General features: G+C 58.7%; 3 protein-coding genes across 3 annotated transcripts; 2 read left to right on the top strand and 1 right to left on the bottom strand.

Annotated features, from left to right (window-relative positions):
• Positions 1-45: 45 nt before the first annotated feature.
• On the bottom strand, positions 46-8,490 carry EFS (embryonal Fyn-associated substrate). The gene is made up of 6 exons (XM_062204645.1): positions 8,241-8,490; positions 4,153-4,407; positions 3,854-3,994; positions 3,020-3,742; positions 2,642-2,731; positions 46-908 (listed from the first exon to the last, which is right to left on the bottom strand). The coding sequence occupies exons 1-6, from the start codon at positions 8,256-8,258 to the stop codon at positions 474-476; spliced, it is 1,662 nt and encodes a 553-aa protein (XP_062060629.1). The 5' UTR covers positions 8,259-8,490; the 3' UTR covers positions 46-473.
• Positions 8,491-8,818: 328 nt separating this feature from the next.
• On the top strand, positions 8,819-20,214 carry IL25 (interleukin 25). Its single transcript, XM_062204644.1, has 4 exons — positions 8,819-8,894; positions 17,373-17,532; positions 17,687-17,928; positions 19,959-20,214. Exons 2-4 carry the CDS (start codon positions 17,524-17,526, stop codon positions 20,212-20,214), a joined length of 507 nt encoding a protein of 168 aa, XP_062060628.1. The 5' UTR covers positions 8,819-8,894; positions 17,373-17,523.
• A 1,179-nt stretch (positions 20,215-21,393) lies between these two features.
• CMTM5 (CKLF like MARVEL transmembrane domain containing 5) lies at positions 21,394-23,302 on the top strand. The gene is made up of 5 exons (XM_062206587.1): positions 21,394-21,519; positions 22,286-22,438; positions 22,866-22,958; positions 23,112-23,196; positions 23,289-23,302. The coding sequence occupies exons 1-5, from the start codon at positions 21,394-21,396 to the stop codon at positions 23,300-23,302; spliced, it is 471 nt and encodes a 156-aa protein (XP_062062571.1).
• Positions 23,303-25,751: the final 2,449 nt, after the last annotated feature.

Here is a 25,751-nt window from a genome sequence, read left to right as displayed (position 1 = left end):
ACCTCCCAGGCTCCCAAGAAGCAGAGTCAGGGAGTCAGACAGCAGAGTTTATTGAAGAGCATCCGCGCCAGAGGCCCAGTCCTCCTGCCTTCAGCAGGGAGGGGTGCTGGGCTCTTTCCCAGACTTTCATTCTGGGGACTCCACGGCCGGCCCTCGCTCCCTAACCGAGGCACCGATGCTGGACAGCAACCTCCACCCCAGGCTGAGGGCTCAAGAGGCCAGCTCCTCCCTGCCCAGAGGGCCTGGTGCCTGCCCCTGACGAAGCAGGGGATCATATTAAATATAAATAATTTATACAAAATGGCTCGTACAAAAAACTGCAGGTGAGGGGAGCAACAGACGCCTTTGAGAGGCTGAGATGGCGAGAAGGGGCAGGAAAGATACCTCCACTCTCCTGGCCCCTAGCACAGAGACCCCCCCCCTGCCCCCAGGACCTGGAGGAGCTCTGCAGGCCGGGAGGTGCCAAGGGCCCCTCAGGGGGCCAGGCTGGTGAGCAGAGTGGTGAATCGCAGGGCCTGCCCTGCCAGTTCTGCCACGCACTGCGCCATCTCTTGGATGGCAGGGCCAGAGGGGTAGCCCAGGGCAGCCCCCTTGACGGCCAGGACGGTGGCCCGCAAGGCCTGGCCCAGCGCTGTACCTGCAGCCCCAACCTGTCCTCGCAGAGGCGCAGAGGCTGCCAGGCGGCCCAGGGTGTCCCCTACAAACACCAGGCGGTGGGCGGCCACCAGCACCCGCTTGCTGTGAGGCACAAAGAGGCGCGGCGGCTGGTTGGCCTGGGTGCTGCGCATCAGGGCCGCCACCGCCGTCTGCAGCGCGGAGAAGTGGCTCTGGCACTGGCCTGCGTAGAACTGCAGCAGCTGGAGATCTGCAGTGGACAGAGCCAGCGGCTCCCCTGGGCACAGGGCCTCCTGCGGGGCAAGAGGCGTGGTCAGTGGCCTGTTCTCTCCGCTGCTCCCTCTCTTATTTCCTTTCTCCTTCCCTCTTCCCTTCCTTCCTTCCTGTCTTCCAAAGGGTAACCCTTTAGCTCGTAGCTCAGCCCATCAGAAAGCTTAGATTCTTAGAATCCAGGCTTGATGTCAGAGAGAGCCGTGTTCAAAGAACCTCAGCCTTAACTTCAGACAAAGCCTCTGAGCTTGTTTCCTTCTCTCCTGGGAGTCGAGTCCTGCCCAATATAACGTGAACCGCAGGGGACACTGCAAACTTTCTTGCAGCCCCTTTAAGAAAACTGAAAAGGGCCGGCGCCGCAGCTCACTAGGCTAATCCTCCGCCTTGTGGCGCCGACACACCAGGTTCTAGTCCAGGTCGGGGAGCCGGATTCTATCCCGGTTGCCCCTCTTCCAGGCCAGCTCTCTGCTGTGGCCAGGGAATGCAGTGGAGGATGGCCCAAGTGCTTGGGCCCTGCACCCACATGGGAGACCAGAAGAAGCACCTGGCTCCTACCATTGGATCAGCGTTGTGTGCCGGCCGTGGCGGCCATTGGAGGGTGAACCAACGGCAAAGGAAGACCTTTCTCTCTGTCTCTCTCTCTCACTGTCCACTCTGCATGTCAAAAAATTAAAAATAAATAAATAAGAAAACTGAAAAGAAACGAGCAGGTTTTATCCAACTCCAAGTGTAAGAAAATGCTCTCCTTTTTTTTTTTTTTTTTTAATCTTACAGGTAGAGTTATAAACAGTGAGAGAGAGAGAGAGACAGAAAGAAAGGTCTTCCTTCTGTTGGTTCCCCCCCAAATGGCCACTACGGCCGGCACGTTGCGCCGATCCGAAGCCAGGAGCCAGGTGCTTCTCCTGGTCTCCCATGCAGGTGCAGGGCCCAAGCACTTGGGCCATCCTCCACTGCACTCCCCGGCCACAGCAGAGAGCTGGCCTGGAAGAGGAGCAACCGGGACAGAACCGGTGCCCCGACCGGGACTAGAACCCGGGGTGCCGGCGCCGCAGGCGGAGGATTAGCCTAGTGAGCCACGGCACCGGCCAGAAAATGCTCTCATTTCAACATGCAACCAAAATGAAAATTAGGGGGTTTTCTCCATAGGGAAGCTGCGAAATCTGGTGTGCGTTTTCTATTCACAGCCCCACTGCAATGAGATAATACGCAGCAAGAGTTCAGTGCTTGCCACTGCACCCAGCAGACGCCACAGGAGGAATCGCTATCGATCCGTGCTGGTGCGCACCATCGGCAAATACCCGGTCAATGGCGGCTGTTGTGTTCCCACCACTGGTCACAGGGTCGAGGAATGCACCTCGCTTTCCCGAGGCCCAGCAACATTAACTGACAGCTCCAGAGCCGCAGGCTTCTCAGTGTGGAGCCAGGATTAGGAGCCAGGTCTCTTAGGAACCCAAGAATCCACAGTTGACACGAGCCCGGCTCTGACCCGCAGCCCAGAAAGTCTTTCAGCTCCCCTGGCTGCCTGGTCTCCTGACTCCTCTCCAGCGCATTCTTTCCCCGCTTTCTGAATTCCTGATATCCTTTTCCAAGTTCCAGCTCTTTGCTGTCGAATTCTAACTCCTCTCCACTCCCCGCTTCACACGAACGCTCGCCTCCAGCCTAATCAACTCCCCTGACGGCTCAGCTGCTGACGCTCCTCCCAAGCGCCTGCTTCTCCTTCCCCGTCTCCCCCCGCCCCCCCCCCCCCCGCGGTTACCTGCTGCTCCGGCAGCCCCCTCTCCAGCAGTTCAGGCTCCCCCGGGAAGGCCTTATCTTGGGGCCTGGATCCCTGAGCTTTATCCATGCCCTGCAGAGGAGAGCCGGCCTCAGTGCAGAAGTGGGTGCAGGGTGGCCTGCGTGGCCTCTCCGCCCCTCTCCAGGCCTTGGCCTTCCTGCCAGTGCTTCCTCCCTGGACTCCAGGTTTGCGAGCCCTGGTGGCCCCGGGCTAGGTTTAGGGAAGGAGTGGGGCACCAGGCCAAGCAGCAGGGTCCCAGGGCTGGGGGACAGGGAAGCAGGGAGGCTCTGCCTCCGTGGCCGGCCCGCTTCTCTCTGCACAGGTCACCTGGGGCTCTCACGGGGCTGCCTAAGAGCTCACCTTCAGGTGGACGTAGTCATACTCCTCGGCCATCGGGATGCCCTCATACTCGTTGTGGGGTCCTGTGGGGTCGTCCTCCACATCCCCACCCTCTGGGTCCCCCTCCATCTTGGGGCCCCCATAGCCAGGCAGGCGGGGTGGGGGTGGAGGCAGGGGCCGGTCCTGGATGCTGCCCTTGCGGCCTGGGGCAGGAGAGGGAGCCGGAGAGGGGCTGGGGGCCTCTGGGACAGGCAGGGCGGGCAGAGGGCGGCGGGACAGGCTCTCGGCGGAGGGCAGCCGAGGCCTGTGTTGGGGTGGGGGGCTTCTGGGCAGAAACTGGGACAAGGTGTCCAGGTCTTTGGAGGCCGAGGCTCCTGGGGGCTCTGGAGAAGGCGGTGGCTCGGGCCCCAGCAGGGGCACATCATAAATGCCCTCATCGGTGCCTCCGCCCTCCCCGTCTGCCAGCAGTTCCTCGGGTGCTTCATACAGGTTGAGGAGCGCTGAGGCCCGCTTCAGGTTGGAGGGCGCAGTGTAGAGGGGGGGCCCGGGTTCTCGGCCCCCCTCCCACTCTAGGTCGGGCTCCGGCTCTGTCGGTGACTTTGGGGCCAGCGGCACATCATAGGGGGCTTCCTCCTCTCCAGTGGGCTGGGAGGCACCCCGGGCCAGAAGGCGGGAGAAGGAGGCCGGCGAGTCGTAGGGGCCGCTGGAAGGCACACGGAGGGCAGTGGGGGGCACATCATAGACCTGCAGGGAGGAAGCCGGGAGTCACTCTCCAGCTTAGGGAGGGACCGCTTCCCCCAGGACACACCCCATCCCAATACACATGCAGGGACACCCCCCCAACCCTGCTCTCACCTCCAGGGTGTCTCCCGGGGCCACCAGCTGGGTTGCGCTGCCTCTGGGGACCTTGTAGATGGAGTCAGGGGAGGGTGGGCAAGGTGCAGCCGGAGGCCCTGAGGCAGGACAGGGTCGGGCTGGGGGTGGCACCACGTACACCTGGGGATGAGGAAAAGTGGGTGGGAGAGGAAGAGTTGGGGATGAGGGAACTCCGACAGCAGTGGCTCAGAGAGGGTGGGGACAGGCTCCAGGCAGCACAGAGCTGGGGAGAGAATAGGGGTGTCCTGGCTGGGGCTGGGATGGCTCCCCACTCTCACCTCCTGGTCCTCTTTGCTGGGCTGTGGGGCTTGGGGTGCTGCGGGGAGGCTGGGCTTGGGTGCCGGCCCGGCAGGAAGGAGCTTCACTCTGTTGGCAGGCACGATGCCCTGCTGGCCGTGCAGGGAGCAGAGGCACCAGCCGTCCAGCCCGCCGGCGCCCTCCCTCTGCAGCACTCGCAGGACGTCCCCTCGGCGGAAGGACAGCTCCTGGGGGGACTCAGCCGTGTTGTCGTATAATGCCCTGGCCAGCTGGACCTGGGGGATGAGGGTGGAATGAGGAGAGGGGACTTCACACACACAGCGGCTTTTGTCACCCCCTGCTCAAGACCCTGCAAATTTCGAACTCCCCATTCCCCTCCAGCTAAAAATATGAACTCCTGCCTGGGCCCGCCCTGTCTCCAGTTCATCACCTGCGTCCTTCCTCTTGCTTTCTATTCCTTGAACTACACAAAGTTTTTTCCTGCCTCAGGGCCTTTGCACTTGATGTTTCCTGTACCCGGAATGTTCTTCCATTGGCTGTTGATCTGGCCGGCTTTTTGTCATCCTCCTGTTCTGTTTGGGATGTCTCCTTCTCCACTCATGTCCCTATTCCAGCTGTGTCTGCCTCCACCCCTCGTTTCCTTCATAACGTGTCACATTGTTCATCGATTGACTTTTTCACCATCAATCTCTGCTCCTACTGCTGTCTTCCTGGCTGCTGCCACAGAGACCCACCCCGGACACTTCTGCTGAGTGACTTTCTTCCAAAGCACATGACCAGGTCCTGCCAAGCCCCCTCCGTGCCCTGAGTCTCCTCTGCCTCCCCCGAGGCCCCCAGCCATCATGCCTCCCAAACAAAAGTGTCCCTGAAGCAGCTGCAGAGACCCCTTGGAGACTGGGAAGCCCGGCGCAGACAGAGTGCTGAGGCATAATAAGAAAGAAAACAGAAAGCGAAGCGAGTGTTTTGTTGTCAGTCTCCGCGAATAGGGCTCTACCAGAAGAGGCGGAGGTTGCCATGGAGAGAAGTGTGTGCTTGTGTGAGTATATGAGCATGTGTGCAGGGACTGGCAGACTGAGCATGGCACTGCTCATGAGCCTGCTTCGTCTGGCCGGAGCAGCTGAGCCTTCTCCACTGAGGACTCCAGCCTGGGGAATAAGTCACAGATGCAAAGTGGAAAAGATTTCTTTTTTTGACAGGCAGAGTGAGAGAGAGAGACAGAGAGAAAGGTCTTCCTTTTTGCCGTTGGTTCACCCTCCAATGGCCGCTGCGGCCGGTGCATCACGCTGATCCGAAGCCAGGAGCCAGGTGCTTCTCCTGGTCTCCCATGCGGGTGCAGGGCCCAAGGACTTGGGCCACCCTCCACTGCCTTCCCGGGCCATAGCAGAGAGCTGGCCTGGACGAGGGGCAACCGGGATAGAATCCGGCGCCCTGACCGGGACTAGAACCCGGTGTGCCGGCGCCGCAAGGAGGAGGATTAGCCTGTTAAGCCACAGCACCAGCCCTGGAAGAGATTTCTTTAGACACCATGCAAGTCTTGGCATTACTCAGCTCATCCCATTTCATTCTCACAATGAGCACTGTGGGACGAGCCATCACTACCCCACCCTGGGAAATGGCATACAGCTGGCACAGCTGGCACAGCACGATTCGAACCCCAGGCTGTTTAAACGAGAACCAGCACTCTCTCAGTCTCTCACTCTAGAGCCTCCCCGCAATGCCAGATGTACCAGGGTATAGAGAGGGCGTGGCGCAAGGGTGAGCCAAGTGCATGCGAAGCCTGCCTTCGATCCAGCTTCCCTTTGCTGTTCCCCTTCCCAGCGCTCTGTCCGGGGGGTCCTTGGATAGACTCAAGCTGAAAGGACTCGGCGTGTCAAGTCAGTGTCAGCTGCAGTTACGACTGCTGAACGGCCGAGCCTGCTGGGAGCACCCCTGGCAGTGGCAGCTTCCACAGCGGGGCTAGAGGGCACTGCCGGCCAGTAGCTGCATGGACTCATTCAGTAAAAAATCTCAAGCTAGGGATCTCGGCAGGCTGCCCCAGGCAGGGGCGCCTGTTCCTCCTGGCCACTGCCTCCCTCTGGTGGACGGTTTAACCCCAGGCTCTTCAAGACTTGGGGGTTTTAACATCAAACTGACTGCTCCTGCCTGGTTCCAAACTCACCAAAGCACCTTCTCGCAGTCTCTTGGTGTTGTCCCACTGCAAGAAGCCGTACTAACCAGATGACACAAATTCCTGGTTTGCTCTGCACTTTTCCAACTAATTATAAATCAGGGCTTTTGGCTCTAGTCAAGGGTTTAAAAACACAGTTCTCGGCTGGCGCCGTGGCTTAACAGGCTAATCCTCCACCTTGTGGCGCCGGCACACCGGGTTCTAGTCCCGGTCGGGGCACCGGATTCTATCCCGGTTGCCCCTCTTCCAGGCCAGCTCTCTGCTGTGGCCCAGGAAGGCAGTGGAGGATGGCCCAAGTCCTTGGGCCCTGCACCCGCATGGGAGACCAGGAGAAGCACCTGGCTCCTGGCTTCGGATCAGCATGATGCGCCGGCAGCTGCGTCCATTGGAGGGTGAACCAACGGCAAAAGGAAGACCTTTCTCTCTGTCTCTCTCTCTCACTATCCACTCTGCCTGTTAAAAAACAAAAACAAAAAAAACACAGCTCTCGAGGCAGGCAGACCTGGGGTTGAGTCCCAGCTCTGCCCCCGTTGAGCTGGGTGCCTTTGGCCAGGTTGTGTAACCTTTCTGAGCATCAGTGTCCTCTGTAGGATCCCGTATCCATCTCCATACCCGAGCATCTATTGTTGGCGAGGAACGGCACTATCCTCACGAGGCTGTCAGGCCTGGATGAGATGATGTGTCCAAAATCATAACAAAGCTTAGCACAAGACTATCGTGAATGCTCAAGAAATACTAGATGCTATCAGGATTCTGTAAGTTGGATTAACAGAGTCCCTGTCTTTAAAAGAAAGAAAGAAAGAAAGAAAGAAAGCGCTGCCTTCTGGGACTGCAGAGCTGACCAGCTGACCCCGAGCCTGCGTCTCCAGGTCAGAGGCCCCCAGAGGGCCACCCCTTCACAGCCCTGAGCCATCAGACTGAGGAACTAAATGGAGCCCGGTCTGAGGAGGAGCCACGGGAGGCACTGGGGGCGGCTCCGTGCTTTCTCACAAGTCTCCCTGCACAGAGGCCGGCAGAGAGCAGGTGGCAGCCTCCCTTCCCGGGAATTCCCAGTGGGGCCTAGGGGAGACTGCCGAGGGGCCAGCGTTGCCCAGGTTCAGACGGCAGAGCGCCGAGGTGTGGCTGTGGGGAGCTCCTCCCTGCGCTAGGTTTGAATTCTGTCCAATGGGGCCACACCTCTGGGCCTTGCAGGAGCCCAGACCAGAGCTGCTGATAGACTGATTGATGATGGGTGTGGCCACCCTTGCTCCACCCCATCCTGGGGCCCCAGCTGACTTAAGCCGGGAAAGCTGGCTTCATGTGGGGTGGCAGCAGGCCACAGCCGCCTTGGGAGACCTCCTCCCACTGTCCCATCATGCCAGCTGTCTCCTCCCTTTGTCCCCAGTCCCCGGAAAGTGGCCTGAGGCTGGCTGACATCACCTCCCCTCCTTCCCCTGTTTTCTCCTTCTCCCTGCCTGGGTCACCCTCTTGCACTCCATTCCTCCCTTTCCTCCTCCTCTGGAGGTGGGCTCCCTGGGTCCTGTCCCCTCCCGGAAATGCCCCCAGCCACTTCGGCCTTTCGGCCCCCTCCCAACCCTTTGCTTGCCTCCCAATCACAAGCCCCTGCCAACCACCAGTGGCCATCTGTTCCTGTCCAGAAAGAGCAGAGAGGACTCTGACTCCACGCACCCCCTCCCCTCCAGGCAGGCGCAGCCTCTAGAAAGAAAAAGGAGAAAGGAGGGTGGGGGAGGAGAGGAGGGGCCAACCGAGCATCGGGAGGAGCAGGGGCTAAGGAGTGAGAGGGAGAGGGAGAAGGGAACAAAAGTGAGAGGAGGGGGACACAGTTTTCCTGAAGACAGGGGCCAGCCACAGGGACAAAGAAAGAGCAGAAATAAAAGTGACAGGAGCGCAGGGCAGGCGTGGAGGTCTCCGCGCCCAGCCTGCTCTCGCTGGTGGACTCACCGACGTGGCAATGGCCATGGCCTTGGCCTCCGCGCAGCCTGCGTTAGGCTAGACTGGGTTTTGCTGACTTCAGCGGTGGCTGCCTCGCACCATGGTCCGCGGCCTCCAGGCGAGGAGGCCGCCCCTGGCTGTGCGGCTGGAGCAGTGGCCTCCAACAAGGTTGGAGGAGGAGAAAAGAAAACCCAAAAAACTTCCCAAATGGGAGGCAGCCTGGCCAGGCAGGAGGAGGAGCGGGGCGGGCCGGGGCGTCACTGCGGGACCTCATCCAAGGGTGCGCTCTTGGTGCTGTCCCCGCGGCCCTCCGGGGGCCGCCGCTTTGGCCCGGCCCCCGGAGCTGCCCGACCTAGGCCGCCCAGGCTCTCTGGGCCCACACGGGCCGAAAGCTCCCTCCCAGGGCCGGCGCGGGGGCGGGAGCCGAGGCTGCGCTCAACGCTGCTCCAGGCCGCTCAGGGCAGCCCCGAGGGCTGGCAGAAGCCGCTGAGGCGGTTGGGCCGGCCGAGCGAGTTTCGGGGCCCAGCCTTTCCTCCCGGCCCGCACGATGCGCCGGAGAGCGGTGATCCTGAGACCGTGGTCTGAGATGGAGGAAAAGCGAGCCCTGAGTCTCTCTTCGAATGCGCCCACAGTTGGCGAAAGGGGGCCAGCCTGACGCCAAAGGTCTGGGACAGCGAGGCTGTTGGGGCGAGGGTGGCCGGAGTGGTTGCTTTCTGTCCAGGCGCCCGCACCCCCAGCGGAGAGGCGGTTTCGCGCTCAAGCACGAGGGCGCAGCGTGTTCCCGGGGCCTCGCGGCGGGCAGGGGCCCTGCCGTAGGCGTCACCCAGGCACCACTGTAAGGCGCGCGGCCTTCCCCACGCGCCGCCCTCTCCCAGGCGGCAGGGGGACCCAGTCCCCCTTCCAGCCCTCGGCCCTGGGGCGCTGAGCCCCAAGCTGGCTCCCACGCTCGGCCCTCGAGTCCCGCACCGGCCCCGCCGCCCCCGCTCACTTGCACCCTTGGCAGGGCCCCTCGGCGCGCCCCAGAGCTTGGGGGAGGCTCAGGTGCCTCTGGGAACGAAGAGAAAGGCCACAACGCCGAGGAAGGCGAAGGAGGCGCAGGGGCCCGGGTCCGGAGGGCTTGCCTGGGGTGGGGGCACCGCGCGCGCTGGGAAGGCGCCCAGGCTCCCCCAGCTCGCGGCTCCCTTTCCCGCCCCTTCCCGGGCTCCCGCGGCCCCGCCGCCGCGCAGCTCCTGCCTCCCCTCGAGCCCTCTCCTCTCCGGCGCGGGGCTCGGTCCTGGGGATTAAGAGGAGGGAGGGAGGGGAGGGGAGAGGCGAGGCGCAGGGGCGGGGGAGGAAGGGGGACGGCCCTCCGCGAGGCGGGTGTCGAGTTTCAGCCCAGGACCCTCGGGCGGAGCGGCTCGGCCCCGGCCGGCGCCTTCTTCCTCTGGACTTCGGGCGCTGGGGTCCGCCCCGCCTGGGTGCTCGCCTCTCCCCGCGCCGCCCCGCGCGTCTCTCTGCCTCCCTCTCAGTAGCCCCACGGCTGGCTCTCCCGCAGGAGGGAGCGCGCGTCTCCCGCCGTGCGGGGTCCTCCACAGAGCCTCTGGCCGGCTTGGTGCTGCGGCTTCAGGGGTGGCAGGGCCGCTAGCCGGGCCGGTCTTGCAGGGGACAGGCGCGGGGTCTGGCGCTGGTCGTGCTTCTGGCTCTGGGGAGGCAACTTGAAGCCGGAGTGTCTGGCCTGGGAGCTGCTGGCGAGCGGGCAGGCGGGCGGGGCGGCCTCTTACCCACCTCTGCCAGTCTGGGCCTGCTCCTCTTCCTGGCCTGGCTCACTCCCTGCTGCTAGGAGCAAGCTTGGGGACCGTGGGCAAAAAGGGGAGCATTTATTTCGGAGAGGGTGGCGTGCAGCGCCCCCCTCCCCCGGTTTCAGCGGGAGCACTGGACTCTGCCTCCCACACCCTTCTGGCCCTATTGCAACGCCTTGGTGTACCTGCCTCCCTCCAGGCACCTCGCCTTCCAGGATCTTCCTTTGGGGGACACATAACAGAGCTTGTTAGAGATGTGAGGGACTCTTGTGGACTTCCGCTTTTGAGGTTCCTGGTGTTTGGGAAGCATGATGCGGTACCGGGTTGAAAAGCTGTAGTAGATTCTCATGGTTAATATTGAGCAAATGAATGCTATAAAGTAGGCAGCACAACTCTGCATAAACTCATTGGCAGATGACAGCAGATGTCCCACTGTCTCACTCTTTTAGTGAGTCTGAGACCTCAGGGACTAAGCCCCCCTCCCTTCCTGGAAGGCCCTGAAGACCCCCTTGCAGCCGGAATGGGGGCATGTGGTGCAGGTCTTGGCCCTGGGCTTGGCTCTGAGTGAGGGAGTGCAGACTGGTGTGAGGCTGGCGTTCCTCAATAGACACAGACTCTGCTGGGACCACAGAGGAGGTTTTACATGTCCAGATCCATCCTAGTTCCTGTCTGGTGGATGGGGACCACTGTGGAGACTTTCCACCCTCCTCCTTGTGCCTGGCTGCCTAGCACACAGACGTCCTGCTGCTGGGGACCTGCCTTGGTGTGATCTTCACCCAGGGGACGGCCAAGGCAAATGGGGGACCAAGGTGGAGGTGGACAAGAAACACTGTCCCCAGGATGAACGATCTGACTGCCATAAGGCAAATAGATGAGGCCAGAAAAGGCTAAGCAGGACAGCAGCTGTTGGGGCCAGGTGAGAGGGTGGCTTGGGACATGGACAGTGGGGCTCTGGTCCTCGGCTCAGAGCCTGGGGAAAGGTTTGTGAGCGACAGCAGAGCCCAGAGCAGCAGGAAAACAAGGCTGTGCTGCTGGAATTCACGGGCCCGGCAGATGCAGGAGGGAACCCTGGCTCTGAGTGCACTGCCTCTTCTGGGACAGGCAATACACTCAGAGCATCTGGCACACTGCTCTTGCCGCCTTTCCTCTTTCCTGGGCTCCTCTCTTGTGCTTTCTTGAAAGCTCAAAGTGATTTTGCTGTTGTTACTGTTGTTGGGGTCAGGACGAGCCTTTCCTGTGTCCTTACGCCCCTACCTGTGCCCTCTCCTTTGCAAGCAGAGGTTTAAAGGGGTTCTGAGTGGTTCAGGGAGCGCTCTAGGCTCCAGCATGGATGGAGAAAGCCAGGCTGAGCAGGGAGCTGAATCCCAAGTTGTGCCCTTGTGTATTCAGGCAGTGGAAACCAAGGGACCTTTCCATTGGTTCCCAGGTTCCCAGGTTCCCATCTTCTGTGCTGCCCTTTCCCTTCCCAGCATTGTCCAATTGGCTGTTCTCTCTCGCACTCCAACCTGTGACCCAGGCCCCCCTTCTGTCCGCTACCCCAGACTTCTCCAACGCCCACTAAATGTTTCCAGCTCACTTCTCTTTGGACTCACAGCACCCTGACTACCTGGGTTCTAACCCTGGTCTCAGCACTAGCTCCTGAGCTTGGCCGGCCACATGGCCTCTGGACAGGTTTCCTGTCTGGCCTATTGTAAGGGTTAAGGGAATCCTGAGAACAATGTCTGGATCACGATGCGTGTGTCAGTGTTGGGCCAAAGCAAGTGTTAGTATTGCTATTGGGTGCCAACTCTGTGGGGGCCCCAGGAAGTCAAGGACATGATGCCTGCCCTTGAGAAACTTACATCATGTTGTCAATCATATTCGAATCTAGTCAGTGCCTTCCCAATGACCTTGGATGAAATCCCAAAGCTGCATCATAGCCTGTCAGATCCTGGCTGATCTGCTCCGTGCCTGCCTCTTCCATCTTCTCTCACCCCACTCTCCCACTTATCCTCTGTTGTATGTCCACCCTCTGCTTCCTGTGTTCCACCTTGGGGGCTTTGCATGTCCTGCCCCCTCTGCTTATGATACTCTTTCCCCAGACCCTCTCCAGCATCAAGTCAAACACTGCATCCTCAGGAAGACCTGGCCCGGCTTCCCAATGTAGAATGGCCCTCCCATTCTCCCCACTTGCTGGCATCTACAGCCACTCCCTGTCTCCCAGTACGGTTTCTTTTTCTTCAGTAGCACTTCCCATGATCCCAAATGATCTTGATCCCTTGTTGATCATGCCTTTTCCTAAAACTAAGCTTTGGGGCTGGTGTGGTGTAGTAGGTTGAGCCTCCTGCAGCGCCAGCAATCCATATGGGTGCTGGTTTGAATCTCGGCTGCTCCACTTCTAATCCAATATCCCTGCTGATGGCCTGGGAAGGCAGTGGAGGATGACCCAAAAGCTTGGGCCCCTGCACCCACATGGGAGACCTGGAAGAGGCTCCTGGCTTCTGGCTTTGGATCAGCCCAGCTCCAGCTTTTGCAGCCATATGGGGAGTGAACCAGCAGATGGAAGACCTCTCTCTTTCTCTGTCTCTCTCTCTCTCTCTGCCTCTCAAATAAATAGACAAATTAATCCTTATAAATGAGGAAACTAAAACCTAAGCTTCATGAGGCAGGGGTTTCTTCTGACTTGTCCTCCTCTGCTTTCCTGGCAGTTAGAACAGTAGTGCCTGGTGAATAGCAGGCGCTCAATAAATATTTGGTGAGTGGACAAATGAACAAAGACAGCCATGACCACAGGATAAAGCCCTGTAGGCTGAGGGCCCCACTTCGGGGAGGCCTCAGTCTTGGGGGCTGGGGGTAAGGGGTTGTTGGGCTCTTTGTCTTGCTAATTCTGATTTTCCATGTGTCTCTCAGGCCAGACTGGGTTCTCCTTGAAGTCAGGCTCTTGAGCCTAAAGCATTTTTTATAGCTAAAGATGAAACTGAAAATAATTTCCAGCCAGTCTCACCATCACTTCCCAGTCAGAACTCGGGAGCAATGTTCCGGAGGCTTCTGTCTAGTTATTGGACACGGGGAGGTAGGGGGCACTCTGAGCGGAGAGCAGCATCTAGTTAGCAGCAGGTGCAGAAGCACTGCAGCAGCTCTATGTCATCCCATGTTCCTGTCTTAGACAAAGGCAGTGCACATGAGCTTTGACAGACCCTGCTGAGTCCTGGGGACCAGGCATCATTCCAGCAGCTGAGGGCCAGAGCACCTAAGCCCTTTGGCACCTTTGTGGCCATCCAGGCCCTCTCCACTCCCACCTGTCCACACATACTTCTACAAACGTGGAGGGAAGAGCAGAAAGAAGGCCCAAGGCCAAGAGCTGCCCAGAGACTGGACCGAGACATGGAAGCAGCAGATAAGAACTTTCTGTTCTTACATCTTTCTGAGAAGGGACAGAGCAGTCATGGCCTGACCCCCTGCAAGCCCAAGATCACGTCCACATTAAGGGAGGGAGAAATGTTCCATCATACCTTCCCTGTCCCTCCCTGGGAGGTACTGACCTCTTTTTCCAGGGGCACAGGGGTCGGAATATCCCAGCCCTGCTCGGCTGCCAGGTCAGGCCCAGACAGGAAAAAGAAGTGTTGGGAGGGCACCCTTGATGCCAGGTGCTAGGCAGACTTTCCTTTGCTCCCGCCTCCGGCATTCTCCCCATTGCCACCCCCAGCTCTCACACCCCCAGGGATTCCCGGGAAGCTAGAATGACTCAGGGATTCCAAAACTAGCCACCCCAGGAGGAAACCCCTCTGGAAAATGTTTCTCATGGAAGGGAGTAACCTGAAGGAATCCCACAAAGCCGCTGCTGAGATAGGGCAGAGGCTGAGCAAATAGGGCATGGGGGGGCGGTAGGACATGTGGCTCAGAGCCCAGGTTCTCAGGTCAAGCCTGGTCATCATTCGAGGCAGGGCAGTCAGGGGACTGTGTGCTCACAGGGGCCCTCCCTGTGGCTTTCAGGGGTTTCCTTTGCCTTGAGATGCAGAAGTAGGGAGATACCCCAAAGGGCAACATCTCGAGCAACCCAGGTTGGGTCCACTCTGTAGCTCCAGCAAGGGGAACAAGTAGCTAGGATCACTTCTGGCTCCTTTGAGTACCCCCTCCTGCACAGGGCTAGAGATCGGGAGATCTGGCCAAGGTCAGACTCCAGTTCTGCTCCCTTGGCCTAGGTTTAGGGGGAGATCGTTAGGATTTCAAGTCTTCTGGAACAGCACTGCCCTCTTAAGAGCCTGCTCTGGGGTTGGAGGTAGCTGAGGAACCCCAGAAGCCACCTGGAGGCTTTGCATGAGGCCAAAAGCTGCCAAACAGGAAGCTGGAGCAATGAATCCCAGCCAGCAGCGCTGATGCCCAAGTAGGAAGGAATGCCCTGTGACCTTGGGCAGGTGTGGCTGAGACCTGTCTAGACCAAGCCCAGATGAATGAGAAGCAGACAGTGTGGGGGCTTCCTTTCCATGCACAGCCAACTGGGGGTCATCACAGTGTGGTACCTCCCCGCCAGGAGCTTAGATTTGGAGTTGTTCAGGAATATATTGGGAAACCAGCTCAGCTTCTTTCTAGCTGTGGGAACTTGGGTGGGATTCTACATTTTGTCTGGTTTTGGTTTCCTTATTTGTAGGATGGGGATAATGGCCTCCAAGTCTGGTTTTATTGTCAGGGTAAAGATGAGACTGGTGCATGGCTCAGCACGATGCCTGGCTCCTGCAGGTACACAGGAGCTGAGGCCAGCAGTGTACGGCTCGAGCGGCTGTTCAGGGGTTCCAGGGCCAGAGGTGGGCAGTGAGAGCTGGGTGATGATTCTCCTGGCCTCATTGCTTGCTTGCTTGCTTTGAAAGATTAATGAATTTATTTGAAAGGCAGATTGGCAGAGAGGGAGAGACAGAGAAAGAGATCTTCCATCCACTGATTCACTCCCCATTGATGGCTGGGGCTGGGCCAGGCTGAAGTCAGGAGCCTGAAACTCTAGCTGGGTCTCCTGCTTGAATGGCCCAAGTATTTGGTCCAATTTCCACTGCCTTCCTAGGAGCATTAGCCGGGAGCTGGATTGGAAGCAGAACAGCCGGGACTTGAACCCCTGAGCCACTATGCCAACTCTATGGCCTCAATGCTCCACCATTGTCTCCTGTACGGTCTCCCCCTCACCCCAAATCCCATAACTCCAGGACTTCAGGGTCTCATTGGAGCTGCGCTACCTCATCACTCATCTCCTTTGGGGTTGCTTGGCCCCAAAGCATCGAGGATTCCCCTTGCTCTGCTGTCTGGGTTATTCCTGGTTCCCTCTGTTTGTTGACTGAGTCCTTGGTTACTAGAGTAGTATTTTCGGAGGGAAAGCATATGCAAATCAGGAAGCCATATCCTAAAGAATATCTGTGTGCGGGGATGGGGATGGAGGGAGAGGGGCACCCAGGGGCCAGGACAGAGAAAGACTCAGAGGGAAGTGGGCTCTGGCCTGCTGCCAGTCCAGTGCCTCCCAGCAGACTCTTCCTGGCTGGCCCATGTCTTTGAGGATAGGCTCAACTCTGGGCCATCCTGGGGCTGACAGCTGAGGCCGCATGGCCCATGGGCTGCAGTTGTCCCTGTTGCGGGGACGCTGGCCACCGCCCTGTGGGTGGGGTGGCACAGGTGGGTCCTCAGTGTTACCTTGACCCCTGCACTTCCCCAACCCTTTTCTGTGTGCAGTGGGAGCAGTCACCCACCACTGCTTCCATCAGGCCTGGCCCGTCCACCACTAGACTCTTGGGATCAGAGCTTGCCTGGCTGTAGCATGAGGAGGAGGTGAGGGGAGGTGTGGTGAGGAAGACGGGTTGGCAATGGGACAGAGGGGAGAAGTCACCCAGGGTGGGGGTCTCGGACCTCAAAGCTGGGGTGGGGTTGAAGGTGCTGGAGGGGAAGGGAAGTGCTCACTGATATGGAGAAAAGGGAGCAGAGGAGACCACGCTCGCGGTGGAAAGGAGACCTCTTGAAAGGATGCCAGAGGGGGCAGAGCCATGGCGCAGTAGGTTAATCTTCCGCCTGAGGCACCGGCATCCATATGGGCACTGGTTCTAGTCCCGGCTGCTCCTCTTCCAATCCAGCTCTCTGCTATGGCATGGGAAGGCAGTGGAAGATGGCCCAAGTGCTTGGGCCCCAGTGGGAGACCTGGAGGAAGCTCTTGGCTCCTGGCTTTGGATCGGCGCAGCTCCGGCCGTTGCAGCCATCTGGGGAGTGAATCAACAGATGGAAGACCTCTCTCTCTCTCTCTCTCTCTCTCTCTTACTGTCTGTAACTCTACCTCTCAAATAAATAAATAAAATCTTTAAAAAAAAAAAAGGAAATAAAAGATGCCAGAGGACAGGCCCTAATTTCCATAGTACCAGTTCACAAAGACACAAAATAGTAGAACCTGATTGCTGTGACCTCATGTGCCTCCCACCCCCCTCCAGGGGGCAGGGGGCAGAGGGCAGAGTTGGGTGGGGAGAGGAAAGAGCAAATGTACCCAATCAGCCACCAGGCTTGTAACGCTGTCATCCCAACTTCTCTGAGTCCAGCATCTTCAATAGTGTTTGGAAAGGTGGTCAGGTTTTTTTGGTTTGGTATTTTTATTTTTTATTTAATTTTTAATTTTTTTTTTATTTTTTAAGGAATACAAATTTCAAAAGTACAACTTTAGGAATATAGTTATTCTTCCCACCATACCCGCCCTCCCACCCACATTCCCACCCCTCCTCCTCCTCCTCCCTCTCCCCTTGCCAGTCCAATTCTACAATAAGATTCATTTTCAGGGCCAGTGCTGTGGTGCAGCAGGTTAAAGCCTTGGCCTGAAGCGCCAGCATCCCATATGGGCACTGGTTCTAGAGCTGCTCCTCTTCTGATCCAGCTCTCTGCTATGGCCTGGGAAAGCAGTAAAAGATGGCCCAAGTCCTTGGGCCCCTGCATCCACGTGGGAGACCTGGAAGAAGTGCCTGGCTCCTGGCTTCAGATCGGCATAGCTCCGGCCGTTGTGGCCATCTGGGGAATGAACCAGCGGATGGAAGACCTCTCTCTCTCTGTCTCTACCTCTCTCTGTAACTCTGTCTTTCAAATACATTAAATAAATCTTTAAAAAAAAAAGATTCATTTTCAGTTAACTTTGTACACAAAAGACCAACTCTATACTAAGTAAAGATTCCAATAATTTGCGCACACACACACACACAACTGTTTGAGAACTAGTTTTTCAGTTAACTCTCATAATACAACTTATTGAGGACAGAAGTCCTTCATGGGGAGTTAGTGCACAGTGACTCCTGTTGTTAATTTAACAATTAACACTCTTATGTATGATGTCAGTGACCACCCGAGGCTCTTGACATGGTTTGGTATTTTTAATTTCCAGTTCCTCCCTACAAGAGATAGTGGAAATCAATTTGAATAAACAAAACAGGTTTGCTGAGAATAAAACCAGGACTCCTGACCTGAGGCAGGCAGGCTGCTCCGAGGGCCCTGTCAGCCAGCACAGCAGCTTCGGAGAGGGCGAAAGGTCCAGCATGCACCAGGTGAGTGCTCCGGGCTCAGCGGGAGCAGAGCTGCCTCAGGTGTGGGGCTGGGGTGGCCAGTGGGATCTTGGTGAGCTGCTGGGGGCAGGGCAGTTCTATGGGAGCAATGGCCCAGGCAAGTGAGAGCTGTTCTCTCTCTGGCCTTTGCCCACAGGTGGTGGCGTTCCTGGCAATGGCCGTGGGGACCCACACCCTCGGTTTGAGTCTTCAGAAGGACTGCAGTCACAGGTCTATCTGCTGCCCCAGTAAAGGGCAGGGCCCCCCTGAGGAGTGGCTGCAGTGGACTCCTGTGCCCGTGCCTCCCCCGGAGCTGGAGCTCACCCACCTCCAAGAATCCTGCAGGGCCAGCGAAGACGGACCCCTCAACAGCAGAGCCATCTCCCCCTGGAGATATGAGTGAGTCTGCTGTCCCCTCCCCAGTGTCTGCCTGTGCCCCGCCCGGGTGTGTGTGTGTGTGTGTGAAACCCCACCCCCAATTCCAGCACACCTCCCCCTTCCCATCTCAGACAGGTCTCAGAGGGTTTGGGGCTTCAACAAGGCCTGAAGCTGAGTCCTAGCTCTGACTCACTGGATGTGTATGGACCAATAACTCAAGTTTTCAAAGCTCAGGGTTGGTTAGTTTGTTTCAATTCCAGTAGGCTAATATGAAGATCAAATGAAGTAATGGATGTAAAAGTCTATTCCTATATTGGTTGTCTCCTCTTCTTCACTTTTGACCCCTACAATGGCCCCTGCTTTTCTAACTAAAACATCGGGGAGTAATGGCGTGATGCGGGCACAGAGCAGCCCAGCCTAATGCTCCTGGCCTGGGCCATGTTAGGTGGCAGGTGCACTAGCAGCCAAGACCTCAGCTCTTGGGGGCAGCTTCGTGGCTGGAGCCCTGGGCTGGTTCTCTTTGATCATGATTGTGGCCATCTTATTTTCCACTCTGTGTGCTACATGAATATTCTAATTCTCTGTGCCAGGATGTAAATATTGTTAGGAAGCACTGGAAAAGGGATGGCAAAGCAAAACATTAGAAAGGAGGGCTTTGGGGATCCCGCACATCTTGTGTGTGTGTGTGTATGTGTGTGTGTGGTGTGTATGTGTGTTTTAAGATTTATTTTTTTACTCGAGAGGTAGAGTTACAGACACAGAGAGGGGGAGGCAGAGAGAGGTTTTCCACTGCTGGTTCATTCCCCAAATGCCTGCAAAGGCCAGAGCTTTGCCCACCTGAAGCCAGGAGCCAAGAGCTTCTTCTGGGTCTCTTCTCTGGGTCTCCCACGCGGGTGCAGGGGCCCAAGCACTTGGGCCATCCTCCACTGCCTTCTCAGGCCATCAGCAGTGAGCTGAATCAGAAGTGGAACAGCCGGGACTAGAACCAGCACCCATACGAGATGCCGGCACCACAGGCAGATAGTTAACCTACTACCCCACAGCGTCAGCCCCAACACATCTTGTTTTGTGAATTCAGCAGGTGTCTCTGTTCCCCACTGCCCCTCACACCATAAGCCCAGTTCTACTTCACCTGGGCTTTGGGGACGGGTAGAGACGTTTACTGGGGTAGGGAAGGGGTCAGCTTTAGTGGAGATTAGACCTAGGGTGGACATGGCAGGTCACGATGCTTGGGGGCTGTCCCAGAAGGCTGGCTGGGTGACCTCTGGCCTGAGCTTGGCTGACTCAGCTGCAGTCCAGACCCCTCATGGCGAGGTTGTGGACCCCCACATAATCACTCAGCTGGCCTTCCCCAAAGTGCGTCCCATGGAGCACTCAGAATGATGATCTCAGGTGGGTTTGGGAGACTGCTCCAGCCCCTGCCCCGTAGAGATTTGTAACATCTCAGCGCTGGAAATTCTGTGGTCCAAACTCATGGGACCACGGAACCCTTTGCTTGCAGGGTGTTTATCTGGGAACTGTGCTGGCTGCACCCCAGAGAATCGGGTTTCACAGGGGGCACAGTCCCCCAACCTGGGCCCCTCTCTGCCCCCCACTTTGGAGCATCTACTTTTCAGTGGAATGGTGCTCCCCCTGGGTGGGGGGAGGGCCTGTCTGGAGTTGATGCTCTTCCTGCTTGCCTGTCAGAGCAGTTTTTACTTCTACAGTAATGGCAATACTGTCTAGAATGCAATAATTACAAGAAAGCTCCGGCAGAGGCCACCGGATGTGTCACAGGGCAGCAGAGCTAAGGCAGGAGCCTGCTGCCTTCCCTACCTCCCTGAGAGACCAGCTGGGAAACCTCTCTTCACCCCTTACTCCCGTTTCCAGTGGGGAAGATGAATTCCGGGGTGTGTGCGTGTGTGCATGTGTGTGTGTGTAGGGGATTTGCTCCAAGTCACACAGCAAGGGGGGGGGGTGTCCCAGGACTGAGGAGCAGCCAGGCCCCCAGCGGCACCGTTCGCTCCTCCCCCACCCCACCCTCCCTGAACCAGCCCCTCCCTCCCGCACAGGTTGGACCGGGACCTGAACCGGCTCCCCCAGGACCTGTACCACGCCCGCTGCCTGTGCCCGCACTGCGTCAGTCTCCAGACAGGCTCCCACATGGACCCCCTGGGCAATTCGGAGCTGCTCTACCACAACCAGACCGTCTTCTACCGGAGGCCGTGCCGCGGCGAGCGCGGGCTCCGCCAGGGATACTGCCTGGAGCGGCGGCTCTACCGCGTCTCCTTGGCTTGCGTGTGCGTGCGGCCCCGGGTGATGGCTTAGTCGTGTGTCTGCCTGAGGCCGACCCTTGGCGGGAGAAGTGGAGCTAGGTGTCCCATCACCTGCCACGGTGGCCAGGACCGCTGAGCGCTCGGCCTCTCCAAAGCACCCCGGGGACCAGCAGGTCCTTGGCTCGGCGTGGCGGGCTTTGGCGCCCTTTTGCACTTTTGGAAGCACTTTGTGAAGGCGCAGCTGCGGGAAGCTGGCGTCCGGGCCTTGCTGGAGATGTCCGCCCTTCCCCCAGCTGGCCCAGCACAGGCACTTTCTTGATAATCACCCCTTTGCCCGGGGAAGGCCCTCATTTCATTTGTTCATTCTCTCGCTCACTCACTCGTTCATGGGGGCATCAAGCATTCGGTGGACGTGGGTCACTGCACGTGGGCAGATTCATCCAAATAAATATCTGTATTTAAAAATGATCTACTTTGTCTCTGGCATGCATCGTGGCCCCCCACCTGGGTGCCTTCTCCCCCCCCCTCCACAGTGCTCCCCTACCACCCACTCTCTGGCCCCCGGGAGTTTCTGCTGCACACTCCCACCCCTCCCCTCTTGGGACCAGGGTGGGGGTCAGGCTGCGCTCCCAGCATGCTGGAGACACAGAGGCCCATTGAGGCACCACAGCAGGCACACAGCGCCCCCTTGTCCCTCAACAATCCGCCTTTGTCTCTGGTCCTGGCTACGGCTTTGCCTGGGTCCTGGGAGGTGCAGCCTGAGCCGGGCTCTGGTCCCACCCTCTCTAAAAGGAAAAGGGAGAAGGGACTGGCATAGGAAAGGGGGTTAAGGTTAGGGGAAACAGACACATACAGCACACATACAGCTTCAGGCTTAGGTCGTGGGGCACTCCTCGTCCTGCCCCCACCTCCTTATCTCCTGGCTCCTCCCATTTCTTTTGGGACCTCCCCTTCTCCCCCATTCCTTCTGCCCTTCTCCAGGCTGGGTTGGGCTCTGAGTGAGGGGAGGGGCTAGCCACTCCGCCCTCCTCCCTCCCCTCCCCTGCCCTCCTCTGTGCCTCCCAGGGTGCTGGTTCTGCCACAGTGAGGCTCCGGCACAGTGGGGTGAAGGCTCGCCTCTTCACTTGCAGGTTTCTCAAAGTGCCTTCTCACTCCGGTCTGCTTTCCTAGCCTGCCAGGTCTCCTGGGCTGGTGGCGGTGGGGGGCCGTGCCCCGTGGGCCCCACGGAGAGATGCTGGGTGCCTGGGACCGCCGAGACCGGCCCTCCGAGGAGGGGGCAGCTGCCGTGCTCCAGGGCTTCGCCGTGGACAAGAGCTTCCTCTCTTCCCTCAAAGGCATCCTGCTGGAGACCGAGCTGGTAACAGCTGCCTCCCCCACCTGGTGCCTCATCCCCCCTCCCACCTGTGCCCCAGGCTCAACCGTCAGCAGCCCCTGCCCAGGCTCCCTGCCTACCCCCTGTCCCGGCTGCCCCGCCCTCATCTTCAGGGTTCCGTTGCAGCAGGAAGGATTGAAGTTAGACTGAGGACAGCCTCTGGGGACATCGGGGGAGTGGGAGACAGTGGGGTCGGGCCAGCCTGCCTTTCCCTGGCTGTAACATAGCCACTTCTCGCCTTGTCCCTGGAGTCCATCTGTTAGAAAGAACGGACTTCCTGCCAGCTGCAGTGGATGTGGCGTCTGCTGCCCTTGTTACTTAGGGAGACCACAAGGCCTCCACAGAGCCGCCACCCGTACCGCCAGAGCTGAAGGCTCGCCCAGAGCCCACTGGGTGGCACCTGTCTTCACTGGCCCTTGTCAGGGGAGTTTTGGGCATCCAGGAGCAGGGAGCACGCTCTATAGGACTGGGGTGGCTTCTGGGCTGCGGGGCACATGGCACTCTCCGCTCCTGGGGACGTGTCCTGGTGGATCATCATAGGCCAGACCACCCCCCCCAGTCATGCAGCTTGGATGCACTGCTGGGACCCCCGAATGGTGGCTCCTGACCCTGGGGAGCAGGGTGGGGGCGGGGGGACTCTCCAGGCTCTTCCTTCTCTCCGAGGACGGGGCAGCTCCTGATGAGCGTGAGGCCTAGGCTGGCCAGTGCCCGTGTCCCCTTCCTGACAGGCGCTCCCTGCTCCGTCCCGCAGGTCCTGGTTTTCATCATCTTCATCTGCTTCACGGCCTCCATCTCTGCCTACATGGCCGCGGCGCTGCTGGAGTTCTTCATCACGCTCGCCTTCCTCTTCCTCTACGCCACCCAGTACTACCAGCGCTTCGACCGGCTCAACTGGCCCTGTCTGGTGAGGAGCCTGCCTTCCCAGGACCTTCCTCTCCTCACCCCCACTGCCCGCCTTTTCCACACTCCTTGTGCTCAGAACTGTGCTGGGACTCACACTGACTTCTCAGCCATGGGGTCCCGGCATCGGGGAAGAGGCACACCCTTGGGTCCTCTCAGCAGGGGCCCAGCCCCAGCCAGCCCTGCCCTACCCGGGCTCCCTGGCCGCTCTGCATGGGTCTGTCTCAGCTTCTCATCCTGGTGGCTTGTGGATCCGCCTGCTTCCATACCGCAGGTGGCCATGTGGGTTCTCGCTCTCAAAAGCGCTCCGTAGCGTGTCGTGTCCCGGCTGTGTCCCCACACAGGGATTTAGAATGCCTCAGAGCCAGGCCGCTGTCTCCCTGCCTTGTGACGTCCCTGTGACCCTGCCCCCGTCCCTCCCCCTCCCCCAGGACTTCCTCCGCTGCATCAGTGCCATCATCATCTTCCTGGTGGTCTCCTTTGCTGCTGTGACCTCCCGGGATGGAGCTGCCATCGCTGCTTTTGTGAGTCCAGCTTGGCAGGGCTCGGCCGCCCCGCAGGGCTCTGGCTGGCGTTTGCACACTTTGTGCAGGGCCTGCCTCGCACCTCACCCCGTACCACCCACCCCCTCTCCCCTAACTTAGTGGCCCAGCAGCCTCTGTTGTGCTGTCCCTCAGGTTTTTGGCATCATTCTGGTTGCTGTCTTTGCCTATGATGCTTTCAAGATCTACCGGACTGAGATGGCACCCAGGGCCTCCCAGGGTGAGTGCCTGTGCTCCGAGTGCCCATGTCCCCTCCCTTGCCCCAGCCACGTCGGCCTGATGTGGCTTCCCTCCCTGGTTCCTTCTCCACAGGGGATCCGCAGTGACTCTGGGGCTAACTGGCTCCTGGCTGCCGCCGGACCTGGGCTAGTGGGGCCCAGCCACGTCTCCTTTGGTTCACAGCTCCTGGCCCAGGCCTACAGAGGCATCTGCCTGAGAAGTCACTGGTGACACGTCCGTGGAGCCTAGCTCTTGATGAAGCCCTGGCCAGGAGAGGGGGCTTAGGGAAGGAGGGGGGGGGGGCAGAGGAAGCTGGCCCTCCAAGGGCCCCCAAATTAAAAGATTGGAATCCGACTGCTGAGTCTTTTCTTCCCCAGAAAGCAGGCAGGCCAGGGTTGCCAAGAAGCGTCCTTGGCAAAAGTGCCCAGGACACACTGCCCCTCCCTGGGGCTGGGTCTGAGCAGTGATGATGAAGACATCTTCCACGCAACATAGAACTTGGCCATTTGAAGAGGTTAAGCTGCTGCCTGTGACACCTGCATCTCATAGGAGTGCGGGTTCAAGTCCCAGCTGTTCCACTTCTGATGCAGCCCCGCCACCCATGTGGGAGAGCTGGGTGGACCTCCTGGCTTCTGGTTTCAGCCTGGCCCAGTCCTGGCTGTTGCAAGCCCTTTGGAGAATGAACCAAATGTAGTAGAAGGCAGATCTGTCTCTGCCTCTCTCTATCACTGCATTTCAAATAAATAAAGAATACATCTTTAAAAAAATATAAAAAGTAAAAACCTTGGCTACTCTGACACATCCTGGTGGTTGGGCGCCCGGAGTTCTGTCTGGAACAGCGCAAGTCTTCCAAACATCATGTCCCACCCTGCACTGGGCACGCAGGTTTGTCCATGAGCTTGAGCGGACGTGCCTGCCTGGGGTGTGTGTGTAGAGCTCCCCCTGGTGTTGTGGAGGAGGCCTTGGCCTGCAGGTCGCAGGGGTGGCAGAGAGGAGAGATTCCCAAAATGCTGGTGCCAGCAGGGCCCTTGGTTACCAGCTGGGCCGATGCCCTCATTCCCTCCACTGGTTATGGGACGTGACCTTCCTATACCTGTGACATGGCTAGGGCTGGCACCCAGCTCTCCTGACACCTGGACAAGTGTTCTGGGTACTGTACTGGCCTAGCCTCAGCCACAGGTCTGTGACAGTACAATGCAGCCAGCAGCTCCTTCAAACTGACTTGCTAACCCTTCCCCCCAACACTGCTTCTTCCTGCTCTAAGAGACCTTCCTTCCTCTTCCTCTGGGGACCTCCTGCCAGGTATAGCCCAAGCCTCTTGGTAGTGTGAACATTTCTCCCTTGATCTGACCTTTCCTGCCTCTGGTTTCTTTTCTTTAAAAAAAAAAAAAAGACGTTTATTTATTTGAGATGCAAAATGATTTCCATTTGCTGGTTCACTCTCCAAATTCCTGCGAGAGCCAGAGCTGGGCCAGGCTGGAGCCAGGAGCCCCGAACTCCACCTAGATCTCCCATGTGGGGGTCAGGGTCCCAGGCACTTCAGCCGTCATCTGATGCCTCCAAGGCACAATAGCAGGAAGCTGAATCAGAAGTGTGGAGCAGCAGGGACTTGAACTAGGAGCTCTGATATGGCATGTGGTTGTCCTAACCCCCATGCCACAGTGCCCACCCGCTGCCCTGGTTTTCTGCCCTCAACCCTGGCTCTGCGCAGGGCTGGCAGTTCTCCCGGGCCAGAAACAGTCGGGCTGTTTGTTTCTCAGAAGGTGTCTGCTTGTGGTTCTGAGGGTTGTATGCACAGTCTATTTGCAGGACTAGCAGGCTGGCTTTGGCTGGGGCAGGGGTGGGCACAGCCTCAGATGAGGCATAGAAGAGGTTCAGCTAGGGGAGTTGCCAGAGGGCTTCCAGGAGAAGGGATGAGATGGTATGAAGTCCAGCCCGGTCCCCTGAGCGGCTGTGTACCCTGGGCTGGACTGTCCCAGTAGCTCAAAGAGAGCAGAAATGTGACGGGTGGTGTGAACCTGTCTGTGCTCCCGGGCTTGACTATGTCTGGGTGGGAGACTAGCAAAGCCCAGGCTTGCCCCACGCTGCACGTGGACTCTGGGAGCCCTCATGGTGAGACCCTGGCCCGCAGAGGTGAGAACTAACAGGCAGGGGCTGACAGCCAGGCTGGGACCTGTCCCCCACTTCCTTGCACCCTAGTCCTCATGCAGCTCCAAACCTCTCCTGGCATCAGTGGGAAATTAATTGCCCAGAGAACAGGGGTCCCAGAATACCTTTAGGCCCTGCAGCCTCGAGGTGGGGCAGGTGCAGGGCAGCTTCAGCCTCGGCACCAAAATTCTGCCTCTTGGCATCTGGAACTGGAGCCTTGCTGTTCTCCACTTTGGAAACGCCCCCTTCTCTTCGCTTGGGTGGGGACTGAGCAGAGCTGGGTCTCACAGCTGTGCTGCCCCAGGCGGGACACCTCACTTCTCTGGGCCTTGGTTCCCTCCTCTACAGCTGTGGGAGCTTTGGCTGCCTTGGCTTGCTCACAGGGGCTGGGGCCACCCCCTTCTTGGG

This window comes from Lepus europaeus, chromosome 11 (assembly GCF_033115175.1).
Source record: "Lepus europaeus isolate LE1 chromosome 11, mLepTim1.pri, whole genome shotgun sequence".
NCBI lineage: Eukaryota > Metazoa > Chordata > Mammalia > Lagomorpha > Leporidae > Lepus > Lepus europaeus.
The sequence above is the reverse complement of the archived record's forward strand: the minus strand, read 5'-3'. Positions and strand labels throughout refer to the sequence as shown.